This window comes from Siniperca chuatsi, linkage group LG20 (genome assembly GCF_020085105.1).
Source record: "Siniperca chuatsi isolate FFG_IHB_CAS linkage group LG20, ASM2008510v1, whole genome shotgun sequence".
In the NCBI taxonomy this organism is placed as follows: domain Eukaryota; kingdom Metazoa; phylum Chordata; class Actinopteri; order Centrarchiformes; family Sinipercidae; genus Siniperca; species Siniperca chuatsi.
In genome coordinates, this window is record NC_058061.1 from 22155178 (window position 1) to 22170131 (window position 14954).

A 14954-nucleotide genomic window follows, 5' to 3' on the forward strand; every position below is an offset into this window, starting at 1 on the left:
AGAAAACGTCATCATCAATTACAGAGCACGTGCACAGCATAAAAAACAAACAAGAGAAATGCAGCAAAATCAGAAAACGTTAACGGTTTTCTTAATTTGCCTGTTTTGTCTGTTTGTGGTGCATTGAGCTTTCAGGGCCACCGTATGACTAATGGCTAAAAGTGGTCAAAAGATTAGGACAGCTTATTAAACACGCCTGCGTGATCAAACACAGTGAACCTGAAAACGCTGAACAGCAAAAAGTGCGCTTGCTCTTAATTAGTGGAATGAAGAAAGCTATTTAGCTGACATTTGAAAGCCACGCCGACTGATCATCAGAGAGCAGGAGCAGAAATAAAACGCAAAGAGCAAAAATGAGCAAAAGATTCAGAGAAAAGGCAGATTTAAGGACGGAGTGAAGGTACAGAGTAACACACACGGCCAGTTTTGACTGAGCATATCTTAAGTGATCAGTACAGATCAAAAGAGGGAGAGTGTGAAAAGATTCTCCTCAGTCGGAGGCCAGCGGTGCTTACAGTGGCTGGGTGATTGACAGCCAGCCGCAGCTTCACACTGACCTGTGGATTTAAAGGATTTAAAGGAGGTGAGGCGAGAGTCTGCACCCATCATCACAGGGTTACTGTCAACCATGAGGAATATATATTTTTTTTCAATTTCCAACAGTTTCTTTCTTTGCGTGGCTCTTTAAGAAAATCCCCCACCCCTCCATCCAACCTTCAACTCCATTCATCCCAGCGCTCTCTTTCTCTCAGCCTCCACTCGGCTGCCTCTGCTTTCATCTCCTCGCTCGGTCTAACTCGGACCTGACTTCTCTCCTCATATACCCCCTCTTCAACCTTTCCCTGCCCATCTACCATCTCCCCTGTCCTCTCATGTCCTTTCTTTCATCTTCCCTCTCCTCCTCCCCTCTCCCCTTTTCCTTCTAAACTGTCATTTCTTCTTCTCTTTAGTTCGCACTGTGCCTCCCATTAGCATTGTCTTCTTTTATGTCCTTACCACTTTTCTTCCCTTCACTTAACCTCCTTTGCTTATATTTCCTATCCTGTTGTGTCCTTCATCATCTCCTCATTTCATCTGTTTTCTCTCCTTCTGTCGTCTCTCCTCCTCCCTCCTCTTCTCTTCCTCTCATACCCCCCTCTGATCTGTTTTATTTTCACCCCCTACTTCATCTCTTCTTCCTCTCTTCTCCTGTCCTGTTTCCAGTTTTTATCTGTTTCCCTTCCTCCTTTCCTCTTGTCACTGGTTTCCTTTCCTTTTTTCCTATTTCTGTTCACTTTCCTTCTCTCTTCTGTTTTCATGTTTTCTTTCCTTTCCTCTCTCCCTCCCCTCCTCTTGTCCCTGTCCCTGTCTCTCTCCCTGCTGTCAGTCAGTGGAGGGTAAATAAAGGGGAGGTTATGAGGGCCATCCTGTCTCAACCCCATCCATCACACTGCCACTTAATACCCACAGCTGTCACTGTGTGTACACAGGTGTGTGCCTATGTGCATGTGTCTGTGTGTGTGTGTGTGTGTGTTGATCTTGTTCAGCCAGCTAGAGTGTGTATATGTAGGATTTCCCAAATATCACATCAGAAATTGACAGACTGTTACCAAAAATGTAAACACTGCCATATCAGCAGCCCCACACGGTCTCCTCTCTGTTAAAATTGTTGTTATTTTTTCTTTCCACTGCGTGTGTATTTGTGTGTGAGTGTGTGTGTGTGTGTGTGTGGACAGACGACTGTGTTGTGTGCAGGACTGCTGAGCAGCTCCAGCATTCCTCCAGTCCTCTCTGACAGTGAGCAGCAACACCACCCAGGGTTTTTGCAGCAGACTTCTGTTGACTGTGAACTCCGTCATACACGCATTCAGTTAGACAGAAAGCAACCACACAGGGAGACACCAGGACATGAGTTCCAGAGGAGCGGGCTTCTGTTTGAGACAAGAGAAGTGTCCATCATGCACTAGAAGGACTGCAACATGCAGGAGGTGGCCAAGTACAACAGCAGTATGATATGGGTGCAGTATCAGTACATATAATTCCACTGACATAGGACGCCAAAATAAATGTTTCCTTTCCTTTCCTTTATTCATGTTCCCTTTCCTCCTCTCCTCTCTTGTTTTCCTTTCCTTCTCGTCTCTCTCTTTTACAACTTCAGCTCTGAGCTAATGTAGTTGCCTCATGTTGTATTTACTTTACTTGCGTCATTTTCACTTCGACCATTTCATTAAAACACATTGGTTCCGACGCAGCTGTGATGGGGGTTTAGTACAAAAAATGCCACGCATGATGAACAGTAAAGAGTCAGAGCTTTGCTGAAAACATCTGTGGCTTAAGTTCCATTAGCCCGTCCCTGGCGCCGCCTATGATATGAACACTGAAACAGGTTTTGCTTGCTTTAATCATTCCTCCTGTTTATACTGCCCATTAAACGATCCCTTCCTAAAGCACTTTCAGCGTAAAGTGATGGGGGACAAAATCCACACTCCTAATTCGGAGCAAAAATGTATTCCAAAGTTTATCTGAGGCTAATATGAGGCTTCAGCCATCAAATCAAGTGGCTATCTTATAAAAGTTACAATCCCTCCACTGCAGCTCAACACAAAGAGGGAATTTTATACTAAAAGATTAGAACTTTGGAAGATGTCCACTTGATTTGTCCAATATTAGCTTCAGATAAACTTTAAAATGCATTTTTACACAAAACAAGGACTGTGGATTTTGTCCCCCATCACTTCCATTGGAAGTGCATTAGGAAGGGATCGTTTAATGGCCAGTATGAACACGAAGAATGATTACAGCAAGAAAACCCTGTTGCAGTGTGCATATGGGCACCTGACTGATTGTTTAAAGAGTTGAACATTTGGGAACCATCATGAGTTAGTAAAACTCTGTACTGCAACCCAGAACAATGAAATTCATTCAGGTTTCTCTCTTCAGGGTTCTGCTCTTATTGATCCAAGTGTTGCTGACCAGGTGCCTGCCCCTCAGCTCAGTCTTATGCTACAAGCTGCCAAGACTCAGTCCTTCATGTCTGCACAGCCATGCACCACACCTTTACTATTTGCCTTATTACATTAAGAACATATTATTATTATTGCATTGGCACTTAACATTGGCATAACAGTGTCAATTCTGAGCTGTAAAACTGTCCAGTGCAAGTATTTAGATTCCGAGGGCTACTTTTTTGGTGGGTTAGGGTTAGGTAGGTTAGCTAACAATGTCATGCTGGGCCTGGACGCAAACCACACCACCGGGCCCTTCGTCCAAACTAAATTTGTTTTCTACATGCGGGCACTGCTCAGCGTTCAACACCAAACCACACATACATTTACAACGACCTCCCTCAGTACAGGCTTGGTAGAATTCATTAGAAAAGAGCACAAAGTTAGCAAAATATGCAATTAAGGACAAATGACCAGCAATAAATAAAAAGAGCTTTGGACAGTATGATGGATGCAACATGCATAAATACGTCAATATGTCTATGTTTACCCTCCCTTTGTGTCCTTTGTTAGGTAAGTTATGTTTAGTTCAGGCCTAAGTTGCTGTTTGTTTCATTGACCTCAATTTAAGTTAAAGGGTCTTGTTCGTTTTTCAATTATTTTTTCTACTCTGTTTTCTTCCAAATTAAGTTGTAAATAACAAAAATTTAAAAATGCTTTCCACACCCGGTTTCCATGAGCCTTACTGTTTGGTTCCTGAAAATGTTCATCAGATTTTTATGAACTCAAATAACAAAAGATCATCATCCTACAGCATGTGAGGTGAGGAAAACACCAAGCAGTCGTTGTTTGGAGCACAGCAACACAACTGTACGGATTATTTGTTGGTTTTAAAATAGGAAGTAAATTTCAGTCTGGAGCTCAGAGAAGCTGTGTGAGTGTTAGTAAAATCCTGCCTGAGGAAAAACAAAAAAAAAAAGCTTGTGTACCCAAAATATCCAGAAGATCCTTCTCTCTTGTCACATTTTAAAAATGTGACAAGCCAAACTGATCCAGAGTGTTATCCTTTTCATGTATGGATACCTCAACACTAAAGTACGAAGTGGAAAATGACTGGGATGGTACCAAAGTGGAAAAATAGTTCAGTGCAGAAGGGAAGATTTCACCTTGATAGGTAGAAGAAATTTCTCCTGCAACTGTCGTCTCCACTGGGGCCAAATCTGTTTAGTTAGGTGCCCGAGGCCCATCAAACAGCCTCGGGTGTGTACTGTTGGCTGTCAGAAACCATCTCCTGCACACTGTAGGCCCTGATCCCACCACTGGGAGGCCTATTCTCATCAGACCTGCCCCCACACCACAGCTTCTGCAAATTTCAGTGTCTTGTTTTCACCTCCAGTGCAGGGGCTGGTTTGGGTACACTCAAAACAAGATGGCAATGTGCTATTGGACATCCGTTTTCTTCCCCGGTGGTGTCTGTGCCTTTAATTGGTTTTCGATCAGAGATTGTCACTTGAAGAAGAGCTCGCTACCTGCCAGACGTATACAAAGAACCTGCCAATTAGCCTCCTCCATTGATTCAGAGAGGGGCTTAGCTGGAGTATTCAGTAAAAAAAAAAAACATTTAAGGGGATTTTTCACGACGCTGCTTTTTGGACTTTTACGACTGGCAGCTAAAATTCTATAATTGGTCCTTGGTTCTTGTCTCAGTGGGATGTAAAAAAAATTGTTAATCAGCTCACAAACCTGCTAGATAAACTGCAGAGGCTTGTTTAAATGCTGGAAACAAAAGTGTCTATCAAACACGAGTGTGAGGAGGGGGAAACACAGGATTAAATCAAATTCTGGTGATGAGAAGCTGTGACAAAATGCTCTGACGGGGGCTGAGGGCCTTGGAAAACGGAGAATCAGATGTGGAGATGCACGATAAGGTTGGCTGATTAGATTGGATGCTTTCACATTCAAGATCAAGAGCCATCCTCCATGCTTTGTTAACAGCAAAAAGCACAACAATAATCCTAACTGGAGCACCGCAGCACATTACACAACACTTGTGCCAACAGGTTTTATCCCATTTAAAGCAGGAGAGTGGCTGACATGACAGCCAGGCTCCAAATTCTTTCAGTAAATGCATCTTTTAAAGGATCACTTCACCCAAATTACCAAAAACCCAAATGTATGACTTACCTCTATCGCTATCGAGCCATGCAGATAGTTGGTTTTTTTTGTCCAGGTTCTGAGATATCTGTCCCTGAGATGTGCCTGCCTCGCAACCAAATTGAGATGAATGGAATTTTTGGTGCTCATAGCATTGAAAGATTCCAATTAAATTATTCAACAGTTATGTTTCTTTGCAGAAAGAGTGTCTTCTCTGGATGATCCACACACCTCATTCTCAACCGTTTATTTGGAACTACTTTCTGCCAAAGTAAAAGTCCCTATAAAAACCACTGATTATGTGTTCTGTGGATAATCCAGAGGAGTAAGGACACTGGGTCCTATGCAAGAACATTTATGTATTTTTCTCCTAATCCTCTCTTACGTTTTTCCTGCGAGGTTAGTTCCTACGAGTGTTCCAAGTCGGAATCACCAAACTCTTTTAACTGGACAGACTTGTCATAAATTGCTCGTTTCAAAATGATGAATTCCATGCGTTTATGAGATTTCATCATTGACAAATCAACATCTCTGAATTACTATATAAGGCCACAGTGCCTGTAAGACTCTGTGGAAAAGTTTCATTCACAAAAATGTCAAGAGCTTCTAGTCCTGCTGTCGGAAATCATCAGACGGAACAGGAACAAATGCAGGCATATTAGAGACATGAAACAATATTAACAAGCAAATATTAATAAGCAATGCTATGCCATATCAAAGCTGTACTGTGGCAGAAATAAAAAGGGAATGGTTTGACATGATGTTAGATGCCTAAAAGTGTCTTGCTAAATCAAAGCGGTTCGTGACTTATAGGAGGCAGTAAAGGGGGCGTGCCAGTCAGAAGGCTGGAGAATACGCTCCATTATTAGTAATGTACAGTGTAACCCAGAGGCGTCTGTTGGAGTGTGAGAATTTTCCTAACGACTGAACTGAAAAGCCGTCATGCAAAATGACTAAAATACAATAAATAATGGAAGAAAACACAAAAAGGTTCAACAGAATATGAACAGATTATACATTTGTGTTATTTTATGTTATTTACCTCAGAGAAAATTAAATACAAGACAAATTGTTAATGCGACCAGGCATCTCAAATCAATCATACATGCTGCTTAAGAACAAATCTGATCGTATGAGTGGTTCTTCACGAGGCCCATTGTTTCTGGAAAGAGAAGTAGCTATTGAATTTTGAATTCCATTTACAGTACTTCCATTGTATTGGTGTGGAGGCAGAAATCACAGAGGCAGATTCAGTATCTCATGGGAGCATATAACCAAAACCACAATCTGCATGACTAGATGCATCTCAAGGTAAAAGAAGATTGTTTTATTTGTCATTTGGGTGAAGCAGCCCTTTAACTGTTCTGCATTTATTTGCAAATTGTCATGAAAACGGTTCTAAATTCTAATTACTTTGAATTATGCAAGAGCTTTCATTTGCTAGAAATTAGTCTAATTATTGGATGTGTAACAATTACTAAGAGAATTATAAGCGTCACTCATCCTGATTACTTCCTCACATACAGTATAAGAGGGGAGTTAAACATTTTAATCCTAAATGAACAACAACAAAGTCCTCTAATATGGATCCATGGGACAAATCTTATCAAATGGAGGGCTGTGGCTATAATGGCTATAATGTCAGTGTGTGTGTGTGTGTGTGTGTGTGTGTTTGAAAGCCAGAGCGATTTCACTGTTACACGATTAGCTCCATAAAAGCGTCCTTGTGTCAGTCTCTCTGAGCACTCTCATCACTCTCTGCCCTGCAGTTGCCCTCTCTGTAGCTTGTCCCTCTCTCCATCCTCCCCCTCATCGTCCTCCCCTGCTGCTCCCACAGCTCTGTCATAAGCCCCGGATGGGACCTGACATGGGGAAAGCCCTACTTCTCCAAACTCTGCACTGATGCCCCATTACATCTCCCCAACTGGGAGACTAGCAGCAGGATTATGACCACACAGAGAGACAAATGTGCCCAAACCCCGACTTCTGTTGGCACGAGGGCGCTGTATGGCTAGACCGCTGACGAAAGCAGGTCATGTCGTGTCAAGGGTTAAACAACCTGGGAAGAACAATCTTAACTCAAGGTCTACTTGCTAATTTGTTCCAGCAAAAAACTTTCAACCACGTCAAACAGTCTTCATTAGCACATGGAGTTTACTCAGTTGTCATAGGCCAACATGGACAAGAGGTCCTAAAAGTGCTGAGAATAATGGAAAGTTTGAACATCTGCAGTTCCAAGATAACTAAATAAACTCCTTGTGCTAATGAAGATCAAAAGCTCTGGAACAAGGGAGTAAATGGACCTTGAGTTAAAATTGTTTTGTCAACTGCTGTTTCCAAGATCAATAAATGGACTGTCAGGCTCAACGTAGGTGGAGCTTATATTCTACAGTCAAAGACTAAAACTAATATATTTTATTAACTGGTGCCATTTCCTACTGCGGCTACTTCCCATTGAAAGGCCTGCCTGCCTGCCAGCCTGCCTGCCCTGCCCTGCCTGCCTGCCTGCCTGCCTGCCTGCCCTGCCCTGCCTGCCTGCCTGCCTGCCTGCCTGCCTGCCTGCCCTGCCCTGCCTGCCTGCCTGCCTGCCTGCCTGCCTGCCTGCCTGCACGCTCTCTGCCCGTGCATTGTGCATGAAAATGTGTTTTGAGGGAGTGGCTTTAGAGGGAGGCCTGAAGGAAGGGGGTGGGATATTTTCAGTTGGATATTTTCACAATCCAGCTGTCTCTCTGTTAGTTTCTCAAACGTTACCTACCCTAGCTTTAAGACATGGCTGAGGAAGAGGAGGTGAGAGCAAAAGGGAAACTGGTGCAGAACTTAGAGTTACATCTGACCTTTACCAAATTGAAAGCTAATTGAGAGAGTTCAGAAAGGATAAGCAATATTCCAAAGGTCAGCCATAGTGACACAGGCCTGAGAATGTGATTACATTGGCTTTGTTAACCTTGGGGAGCAAATGTTCTAAGATGCTGGGCTGCAGTTTTTGACCTCCACTGCAAGACGTTTCAGGGAAGAGAAATGGGCCATTAACAGGTGAAAAGTGTGAGCGGGCTCAGAGCGTTGATAGCACTACTGCACCAGAGCTCTGTGGAGCCTTACAGTGACATATTGCTTTTCCCAGTGAGGGAGAAGAATCATTTCCATTTCAATTTCTACAATATTATTTTGGCTGTCATTCAAAGTCCCAACTTTTTAAAGAACTCCTATAACTGTCAGATGATAAAATATTCAAAAACTAGACCCGACAGCCGTCTCCTGAGTTGTTACAGTGATCATTTCTAATAAGCAATATCTGAAATAGCTGAAGTGTAGATGAGGACGAGTTATATAATACTGATTGCAAAGGATTACTGCTCTAAGGGAGTATATTATTATTCTTTTTCGAATGATATGCCCCAATGTGCATATAACATATGACTGAAATTCCAGTGCACAAACTGTTCAATTTTCAATGAAATCTTTTATCACCACTCACTGTACAAGTAGACTGAGTACAATAAGAATATGTTCCATCAACATTATTTCTCTCTGCATCATTAAAGTGGGCTTCATTTGCAGTGAAAAACCTTCGTTTCTCTTTATGTCCCGGCTATGAAATCCTGCCGTCTGCAGAACAAGGTAACTAGGGTTGGGAATTCTCTGCACGGCCACAGGAGGATCGTGAATAGTGTTTAACTGCTCCAGCTGTTGTATGGTGGTTAGTAAAGCAAGTGCGCCGTGGAGAACTGCTGGAAGAGATAGCTGAGATATAAACGGAGCAGCAAACTGCCAAGTGGTTGGTGCCAGAGGGAAGGACAAACAGGCTCTAATATGTATGCCTGGACATGATGGGAAAGCCTTAGTGTTTGATTTGAGAAACAGATGCCTGTATTCGCTGTACACACACCAAAATACCACATTACCTCCCTGTGTTACATTGAATCTATGTTTTTAATCCCTAAGCCATTCTCCCTAACCTCAGTCTTCACCACAATATACCAGCTTTTATCTTCCCTTATAAACGTTCATGTCAAAAAATCCTAATTCACAAACTGGGCCTAACCCAGTGTAAACTACATGGCTATAGCTGAATGTCTAAATATCCACGTGGAAGCACCTTAAGACTGGCTGGCTCTGCTGGCTCCACAAAGGTTAGGACTGTATTGAAGTCAATGGGCAAACACTAGTTTTTATATACAGTATAACAGCAAAATTCGTTCTTCTAATGTGCGTCTTGGTGGGGATAATGAAAATGAGTGTTCCATTAAGAAGGTATTAAGACTTTAGAGTGGTGTGTTTGCCTTAATTAGAAGGTCTCAGCTTTAACACTCAGCTGCGATGGCTGCTTATTTGTCACCCTACACCCAACATGTCCAAATAGGATAAAAGTCAAGAGTTCTCAGTTTTCAGAGTTGTCATTTGTTTAATCACTGTCTTTGCAAAATGCCTTTCGCTAATAAACAACTATACAGTAAAAGAGATCTTCAGAAGTTCTGAATATGTTTTACACTATAAGCATGTTTATCATGATCTATGGCCATAAAAGAAGCGAGCATCCTGTCCTACGAGAATGCTGTTATTGGACGATTCTGCAAAGCCCTTATTACGTTCAATAACGACTTTATTTTGAAGCTCAATGCTTCATGAAATATCTGCGCTTGACAACTACTGTATGGTTAAGATTAGCCTACTAAAACAATGTTTTGATTAAGATTAGGGAAAGATCGTGGTTATGGTTAATAAAAAGGCTGTAACGGGATGGAAACACAGACATGCGACACGCTCATCCACCACACTGACCTCCACACCCTTACTTTCTGCTTCGCTTCTTACAGGGCACCCTGCTTCCTGCATTTGCACTGAGCGTTGCCACTGGATGCAAATCGTGAGATGCAGATTTGTCCAATATGGACGTAATTCCTAGGGATACTGGCCTTGTCTTTCACACCAAATGTGCAAGCATGCATAGTTTGCAAGCAGTAGATGATAGGATGAAGAGCCTTGCTTAAAGCTTTCTAACCCTATTAAGGGAACAAAAATGCCAGTAAGTGCATTTTCATCCATTTGTTTTTATGAGTATTTTCAATTTGCGCATAAAAAACCCTGAATGGAAATTTAAAAAAAACCAACACTGGACTGAGGTGGAAAAGTTGGTGTATTAATAAAAGCAAAATGCAAGTGCAATGGAAACAGCCTTAGTGAATAAATCATCACATACAGTAGTGTTACATTACCCTGGGAATATAGGGAAGCACAATTCAAAGTTCCCCTCCACACACATTTTAAATATAAAAATACTCTGCTATGATTAATATTTTGTTTAACATGGTTATCCCAAGTAAAAAAAAGAACTCTGAAAAGGGGCTGGAAGCACATAAACTCTTTCTCCCTCATTGAGAAATTCTGGATCTCTGAAGGCCCGCCCACCACCGCTGCGTGTTAGGTTGACCGATGCCGGTGAGAGACATACATCCATGGTGAGAGAGCGGTGCGTGTCAAGCTGGCTAGAGTGAGAGGACACAGAGATTCAGCCATACATTCTGAGCCTCAGTCAGACCCAGACGAGGAGGCTATCGGAATGGTAAGTGTAGTTAGCATCTTTTTTGTTTATGTTGTTTGTTAGCTTGTTAGCTTATAACTGGCAGTGGCTGACACAGCGTTAGTGGTTCTGATATATACAATAATATCTACTACAATGTTAGTGTGTTCACACTGTTATTACTTAACATTAGTAGATACTGAGTGCATCACTGGCTACTGAGTGCATCACTGGCTACATTAACTTCTGTGTGGACTGCAATGTCCCAACCAAGTTGGTCCATTGTTATCCAAATAACAAACCGTGGGTAACAAAGGACATCAAGGACATTCTGAATGCCAAGAGGAGGGCCTTTACGGATGGTAATAGGGAGGAGGTGAGGGCAATCCAGGCTGACCTGAAGGTAAAAATCAGAGAAGCCAAGGAGAAGTACAGGAGGAAGCTGGAGAGGAAACTCCAGCAGAACAACATGAGGGAGGTCTGGAGCGGCATGAAGACCATCACTGGCTTCAGACCGACTGGCAGCAGAGGAGTTGAAGGCAGCGTGGACAGGGCCAACAAACTGAATCTGTTCTTTAACAGATTCGACACACCGGCTTCTGCTCATCCCCCCTCTAACTCAGCTGCTGTCGGCCCTCAAGCTCCTCTGAGTACTCTGCTCCCCCCTCCCTATCAGGCTAACGGCCCTCTCCAGACCGACGACTCCCCCCCTCCCTCACCTGTAACTTCTGCTGTGTGCCTGACTGCTGACCAGGTGAGAGGACAGCTGATGAGGCTCCACTCAAACAAGGCTGCAGGCCCCGATGGCGTTAGCCCCGGGGTGCTAAAAGCCTGTGCCCCCCAGCTTTGTGGAGTCCTTCAGCATGTCTTCAACCTGAGCCTGAGTCTTCAAAGGGTCCCCATTCTGTGGAAGACATCTTGCCTCGTTCCTGTGCCGAAGACGCCACGCCCCAGTGGCTCCAAGGACTACAGACCGGTGGCACTGACCTCCCACATAATGAAGACCCTGGAGAGACTAGTGCTGGAACAGCTGCGGCCCATGGTCAGACCCCTCCTGGATCCCCTTCAGTTCGCCTACCAGCCCCGGCTGGGAGTTGAGGACGCCATCATCTACCTGCTTAACCGCATCCACACCCACCTGGACAGGCCGGCAAGCACGGTGAGGACCATGTTTTTGACTTCTCCAGTGCTTTCAACACCATCCGGCCTGCCCTGCTGGGGGAGAAGCTGGCAGCAATGCAGGTGGATGCCCCCCTTGTGTCCTGGATTGTGGACTACCTGACTGGCAGACCACAGCACGTGCGCCTCCAGCACTGTGTGTCTGACAGCGTGGTCAGCAACACTGGGGCCCCTCAGGGGACCGTCCTCTCTCCCTTCCTCTTCACCATCTACACCACAGACTTCAGCCACCACACAGAGTCCTGCCACCTTCAGAAGTTTTCTGATGACTCTGCTGTGGTGGGATGTATCAGCGGTGGTGATGAGACGGAGTACAGGGCTGTGGTGGGGAACTTTGTTTCATGGTGCGAGCAGAACCATCTGCAGCTCAATGCGACAAAGTCAAAGGAGCTGGTTGTAGATCTACGGAGGGCCAAGGCACCAGTGACCCCGGTTTCCATCCAGGGGGTCAGTGTGGACATTGTGGAGGACTACAAGTACCTGGGAGTTCACTTAGACAACAAACTGGACTGGACCAAGAACACTTAGGCTGTTTATAGGAAGGGCCAGAGCCGCCTCTATTTTCTGAGGAGGCTGAGGTCCTTCAACATCTGCCGGACGATGCTGAAGATGTTCTATGAGTCTGTGGTGGCCAGTGCTATCCTGTATGCTGTTGCATGCTGGGGCAGCAGGCTAAAGGTAGCGGGCGCCAACAGACTCAATAAACTGATCCGCAAGGCCAGTGACATTGTGGGGTGGAGCTGGACTCTCTGGCAGTGGTGTCAGAGAGGAGGATGCTGGCCAAACTACATGCCATCTTGGACAGTGTCTCCCACCCGCTCCATGACGTGCTGGTCAAGCAAAGGAGCACCTTCAGTGGAAGACTCATCCCACCAAAAGCACCACAGAGCGCCACAGGAAGTCATTCCTGCCTGTGGCCATCAAACTATTTAACTCCTCCCTCTAAGGGTTAGTCTGTTTGACCCTAGGTCACTAAACTGGACATTAAGCATTACATCTCCGCCATAATTATTAATTATTAATAATAATTGTGCAATATTCTGTGTAATACTTCCGTGCAATATTAGTTTTTCCCCTTGTTAGTTTTTTCTTATTTATTGCTACTGAAACTATATACCTCAGTTACTCTTCGACAGTACATGCACCTCCGCTTATTAATATTATTTATTACATAAGGAGTTACATTGTATTTTAGACTGTACTTTCATCACCAACCAGTAAACCCACTTGGTACTTGACACTTAGTTTATCTTATACTTATACCGACAGGATACTTAATTTATTTCTGACCTGTTTTATAGTGTTTTATTTTTTTCTAGTACTTTCTCCTGTGTGCACTGACGTAAAGACGAGCTACTGTAACAAAGAGTTTCCCTACGGGGATCAATAAAGTATTTCTGATTCTGATTCTGATTCTGATAGTGAAAGGAAGCGCCAGGGTCCGGTTTACATCCAAAAACACCCTACCATGTTTGCTGTCAAAACTTTCACTACGCTAACTTAGTGCAAACTCTCGCTCTTTGTACTGACAAGTCCGCTCTGCGCTGGAGGTTTCAGGTTTCTTTGCCGGTGGCATTGCGATTGGCTTTCGAATTTGTGACGTCCCAAATCTAGCTTGAATCTTTTTTGTCTGTATACTTACACAGACATCTCCCCCTTCAGCAGTGGAATGTGAAAACACCTCTCTGGTGACAAACGTTGTACAGATACAAGTCAGTGAAGTCAAGGACTGACTGGGACTGGGACTTAAACATAAGAAAAACATATTTTTGAGTGGAGGGGTACTTTACTCCTTTATTCTCTGTAGTGAAATTTACATTGTAGCTTCAAAACCTAGCAGACAATCAGAACAGTGTGTGCCCCTATGGCTCATGCAGCTACATGCATGATTTAGGGTTAAAGCAGGGTTAAAGTTCCAATTTAATGGTGACCCTACATTAGTTGAGAATATTGAAATCTACAAAACTCAACCTTAACCTTTAGCTCTCATTATCACTTGATACTTTCACTGGAAATCCCTTTCCTCAACTTTAACCTTAAAGTTCACCTTGAGTACCAGCAAAATATCCTCTGCTTCAATTTTCCTAATTGTTCTATCCGTACGCAGACATTTGGTCCTCATAAGCATGGACATTACCTCACATATACACACTCCTGCACACAGCAGGCTTTATCAAAAGCACCTCAACTCAGCAGAAGAACACAATCTCTGGAAAATAATTGGCCTGACAAGCAGATACACAACAAGATGGAAAAGGTGGAAGGAACAGCGAGCTGCTGTCAATCAATCAGTGAAAAGCGTCATTTGTGTGTGAAGGCCGATGAGGTCGTCAGACTGAGAAAATAAAACTACTGCCAATGGCAAGGTGGCCCGATGTTATCTTAAATATGTAATAAACTCTGACTTCAGGATCAAGAACACTGTGGTTAAAGTATATGCAGGAAAATCAGTATTCTGTGGGAAACTTCCATGCATCAAAGTGCTGCATAGGCTTACCTGGAACAAAGCTCCCCTGCACAACTTCCTTGTACGCCCACCATCCTTCGTGAATTTTCGGTGGATTCGGCTGTGCTGTGAGGTGAAGAGAAGAAACAAAGGAACAGGGACATCAATCACTTTGATCTGAAATTCGGACAAGAAAGCAAAAACACGGTCCTGCCGTGTTCAGTGGTCTTCAACTGAAACACTGCGGGGTTTTTTTTACCGCCCTCATCATTTCCAGACGCCCTGCTAACCTTCTCCGCAAGAGGCCTCGGCAAATAGACTCCCTGGAGACGGCCTCTAAGTAAACAGGCCTCCAATTCAACCTTTCGTTTCGGTCCAAACACACACACACACACACACACACACGTGTACACACACAAGCCAAGTCCCCCGTGATGCGATGACTCCCTAGGCGTTAGTATGGAAATGCATTCTGTCATGTTGTTTGAGCTGTGGAAGAAAGCCCCAGATTAGAGCAGGGTGATACAGTATAATTGAGGTGACTAAGTAAAGGTCTCAGAACAGAGAAAGAGTTGTGACCAAGAATTACCCCCCACGCCTTCGGGATATTGCTTTTTACACCTTAACTTTTTTTCTTTCCTGTTCATTCACCGAAAAAGTGGAAAGTGGGGCTTAATCGACGGTCTAGAGGTTGGCCTGCTTGCTTGTCTTTAATGGAAGTTGAGGTGGCTGA

General features: G+C 43.8%; 1 protein-coding gene across 1 annotated transcript in view; it reads right to left on the reverse strand.

Annotated features, from left to right (window-relative positions):
- Positions 1 to 14954, reverse strand: part of ca10a (carbonic anhydrase Xa) — a 223912-nt gene that overhangs the window by 181641 nt on the left and 27317 nt on the right. The window contains exon 3 of the mRNA XM_044178891.1: positions 14273 to 14347. Within this exon, the coding sequence (XP_044034826.1) occupies positions 14273 to 14347 (75 nt within the window). The remainder of the gene's footprint in view (positions 1 to 14272; positions 14348 to 14954) is intronic.